Raw genomic sequence first — 4,210 nt, 5'->3', positions numbered from 1 at the left:
CCCGGGGCCCCCATCCAGCCCCCTTGGCCCTGCGTCACGCCCCCCCCCCGGGCCCCAGCACCGGGGATTCCTCCTTCCTCCCGGCCCCGCCGCCTTCAGTTGTGTGCCGCTGGCCGGGTGTTTTGCCGGGAAGACACCAGGTTGCTGTGGTGGGGGGCTGAGACCCCCGAGGGCAGCCCCCCCGACCAGCCTCATGCCGTTCCCTGCCAGGGGCTCCCCGGGGCAGCCGGGCTGGGGGCACTGGGGCTCCCCGGGCCCCTCGCCCCCCACACCTCCTCCTCCAAAGCCGGTTCTTGGCTGGTCCCAGTTGCACCCCGTGCTGGCAAGTGTCCCTTGTGCCCTGCCGGGGCGCGTCCTGCCCCACCAGGACTGGAGGGGACCAGGGAGGGAACCAGGGGGGACCAGGTGGGCGCTGGGAAGATGCTCGGCCAGGGCACCACGCTGCCACCTCCCCGCCCAGGGTTCATCGCAGGCTACTGCCTGTGCCGCGGGATTAAGGGGTTTCTTAGCGCTGCCGTTTTCTCCCTGCCCAAGCATTTATTCCCTCTAACGAAGACGACTCCCAATCTTCTTTAGCGCGTGGGACAGACTGAATGCTAAGCCTCTCATGGGAACTCATTTCCGGCACCCAAATAACTTCCCCGGCACCTTCCCGCCCGCTGACCCCGGCCTTGGCACCCGGCAGAGCCATCGGGCGAGGGGCCCGGAGCAGCCGCACCCAGCGCCCTGGCCAAGCTGGGGCAGAGGCTCCCCCGCAGCCCGTGCCTGGGCGCCAAGGTGCACATCTGGGCACCAAGGTGCACATCTGGGCGCCAAGGTGCACATCTGCCGGGGCGGGCTGGCCCCCGCCTCTCCGAGCTCGATGCTGCCCACGTGTGTCCCAGCCGGATGGTGGGGCTGGGCTCCGGCTGTGCCAGACGGCAGAGGCAGAGCCCACGTCCACGAGTGTGACGGCAAGACGGGGTCCAGCGTGTGTCGCTCGCGCGTGTGTGGGGCACCCCATGTCCCCCCAGTTACTCCGGCTGCCTTTGCCACGGTCACTACAGAGCCATTAAACGCGTGAGCGGGTCACAGGGCTCTTTTCACACCGCTGCCTCCTTGCCTGGCCCCGCTGCATGGCAGAGCTGCCCATGGGCACCGGGAAGCCACCCAGTGCCCCCCGCAGTGTCCCCCCAGGCAGGCCCCTGGCAGTGCCCAGTGGGGTGAGCGTCGCGGCAGGCTCTGCCCCTCCGTCGCTGGCACAGGGGGGATTTTTGCCCCCTGGGGCAATACCTCACTGGTGTGACTGTACTGTACCCCCACAGGCAGAGGGTCCCGGCATGCGTAGCGGCTCCGAAGGCCACCGAAGGGGATGCGGCATCATCTCGCTTTTGGCCCTGCCTTGTTACTCAGCAGTTACAGGACACGCGGTGGCTCCGAGCCAGCCCCGCTGCACCGTGCCGGATGAGGAGACCGCGCAGGACGGCTGCCAGCAACAACCTGCACTCCACTGTGGCGGCAAGCAGGGGGTACTGGCTGGGAGGAGCCCACCTCCGTGCCGAGCATCCTGCTCCGCCGGGACCCCCGTCATGGGACACCCGTCATGCCAGCCAGTGACCAGTGTCCCCTCCACGGCTCTGCCCTGGTGGCACATCCCAGTGTGAGCCCGTGGGTCTCTGTGCAGGCATCCAGACATGGCCACGCATCCCTGGGCATGATCATGCATCCTTGGGCACGGCCATGCATCCCTGGGCACGGCCATGCGTCCCTGGGGCTGCAACAAACACGGCTCTGGCCATAGAGGAGGGTACGATAGCATCCCCCTGCTCAGCCCCCGAATTCCCAGGCAGGGATGGACACGCCGGGCACGTCCCCGCCTGGAGGGCTCCGTGCTAGGTCTCCAGCCCGGCCACTGCATCCGGGCCACCGCGGTGACAGAGGGGCTGTGCCAGAGCGTGACGCGGCGGGTCAGAGTGCTGGGGCTCCTTCCCCACCACCCCCCCCCCCCCAGTGCCCACCCGGCCCCCCCACCAGCCGCGGGCAGGTGGGAGGGCGTCAGGACCCCCCAGCCTCACCGGGGGCGGGAGCAGGGCTGGGGGGGGACGACAGCGGTGCAACCCTGGACCCCTGGCACGTCTGCCTGGGGCTGGGTTGGGGCTGCCATGGCCCCTCTCGCACTCAGCCCCACATCCCCAAGCATCCCTGAGCTGGCGGCGTGCAACACTTGGAGAGTGCCAGTAACATGCCCCCACCCACCCCGCTCCGGCTCGGGGGTGCCAGGAAGGATTTGAGGTGGGGAGGGGGGACGGAGGGCCCTGCAGAGCTGCCAGGCCGTGCCTGTGGGCTCACAGCCCTGCCCATCCCTGGCAGAGCCCTGCAGGCTGGGCGGGAGCCGTGGGGTTGGACAGAACCGGGGGGCAGGCAGTGCTGCGTCCCCAGCCCCCGCCCTGGGTGTGTTCCCGGTGCCACCGGGGACGAATCTGCAGCATCACTCCCCCACCCCGCCGCAAGATGCTTTGTTGTGCTGAGGGGGACAAGAGCTGAGCACAGCAAACTTGTGCCACCAGTGATCCACTCCCTCATGGCCCTTCCCACCCCGCGCCCCCAGGAGCTCCCACACAAGGTCCCCATGCAGGTCCACGTCTGAGGGCAACCCCAGCCCACCGCTACACAGGAGCATGGGGCTGCCCTTGGGCACCTTGCTTGGACATCCTGCTTGGGGACCCTGCTCGGGCACCTTGCTTGGGGACCCTGCTTGGGACCCATTCAAGCACCCCACGAGGGGCTGGAGGCAAAGCAGGTGTTCCCCCAGCATCGCTCGCAACGGTGCGTAGCGACACGTACCTTGTACTTGGTGGCCAGCAGCTCCGTGGCCTCCTGCTCCTTCCGCAGATCCTCTATCATCTTCTCCTTCTCCTGCAGCAGCTTCTGCTTCTCCTCGCTCACCAGGCTGTGGTCATCCTGGATAGCGGCTTTCTCCTCTTCCAGCCTCTCCTTCTGCTCCTTCAAGTAATTCTCCATGTTCTTCTCCAGGCCGTCCTCGTTGTCGTCCTCCCCTTCATTCTCCATGGCGCTTTCTCCATCCACCGCTTTCTTCCTCCGGCTGCTCCTTCTCCTCTTCTTTCCCAGCATGCCGCGTTTCTCCAGCTGGGCTTTCAGCCGGACGATCTCCTCCTGAAACTCCCGCAGCAAGGTGTCCTTGGGGTCCTCGTTCACCCGGGGCTTGTTCTTGATGTTCTTGGCCCTGTTGGCAAACCTGAGGGTGGAGAGGCTCTCGTCGTAGCTGTGAGAGGCTGGGCCCAAGGTGGCCACCATGATTGTCTTGGCATTGCCCCCGAGGGAGTCCTGCAGCAGGCGAGTCAGCTTGGAGTCCCGGTAGGGGATGTGCGTGCTCTTGCCGTCCACGAGGGCAGAGATGACGTTGCCCAGGGCGGAGAGGGAGAGGTTGATCTTGGACGCTTCCTTGGGGCGCTCTCCGTGGGCCCCCATTTTGCTCTGGCGCTCGCTGCCGGCCAGGTCCACCAGGTTGAGCTTGCCCACGCGGATGTGCTCCTCGCCATCCGGCCCCGTCTCGCTGCACTCGATGGTGATGAGGAAGATGGCGTGGGAGCGGGAGCTGTGCTCGTTCATGTTGGTGCTGCCCACGGACCGCGTCTGGCTCCCCAGGTTCATCACGTGCTCGATCTCCTTGACATTCTTGGTCACGAAGGAGGAGAGGTCCTTGATGTACACCCCCGTCTCGGGGTTCTCCTTCAGCTCCAGCTTCTTGCTCTGGTCCTTGGCGAGGAGGTCCCTGATCTCCTCCTGGTAGATCTCCAGGTACGAGGCCCTCACCAGGTACTGCTGGTTCTGGGAGCGGGAGATGTGGGTGAAGATGTGCTCGAAGGAGATGGGGATGATGCCCCGCTTCTCCGGCTCCGCCCAGGCCCCCTGCATGGTGTAGGTCTTGCCGGTCCCGGTCTGGCCGTAGGCAAAGATGGTGCCGTTGAAGCCCTGCAGCACAGAGTCTATCAGCGGCCGGACCGTCTCGTCGTAGAGGTCCGCCTGCTTGGAGCTGGCGTCGTAGACAGCATCGAAGGTGAAGGTCTTGGGCAGCTCCCCTGGGGAGGCGCGGGGGTTTCGGATGCTCACCTGCCCCAGCTTCACGTCCAGCTCCAGGACGCGCTCGTAGCCCGCCGCCTCCTCCTTCCTGCTCATGGGGCGGCAGCGGGCCACCACCTTCAGCGCCTCG

General features: G+C 66.7%; 1 protein-coding gene across 1 annotated transcript in view; it reads right to left on the bottom strand.

The window, feature by feature from the left end:
* The window catches only part of KIF3C (kinesin family member 3C), a 15,642-nt gene that overhangs the window by 7,807 nt on the left and 3,625 nt on the right, over positions 1-4,210 (bottom strand). Inside the window, exon 2 of the mRNA XM_019470968.1 lies at positions 2,824-4,206. Coding sequence (XP_019326513.1) covers positions 2,824-4,206 — 1,383 coding nt within the window. The remainder of the gene's footprint in view (positions 1-2,823; positions 4,207-4,210) is intronic.

This window comes from Aptenodytes forsteri, unplaced genomic scaffold (assembly GCF_000699145.1).
Source record: "Aptenodytes forsteri isolate BGI_AS27 unplaced genomic scaffold, ASM69914v1 Scaffold192, whole genome shotgun sequence".
NCBI lineage: Eukaryota > Metazoa > Chordata > Aves > Sphenisciformes > Spheniscidae > Aptenodytes > Aptenodytes forsteri.
Note: the sequence above shows the minus strand (reverse complement) of the source record. Positions and strands in the feature narration are given on the sequence as shown.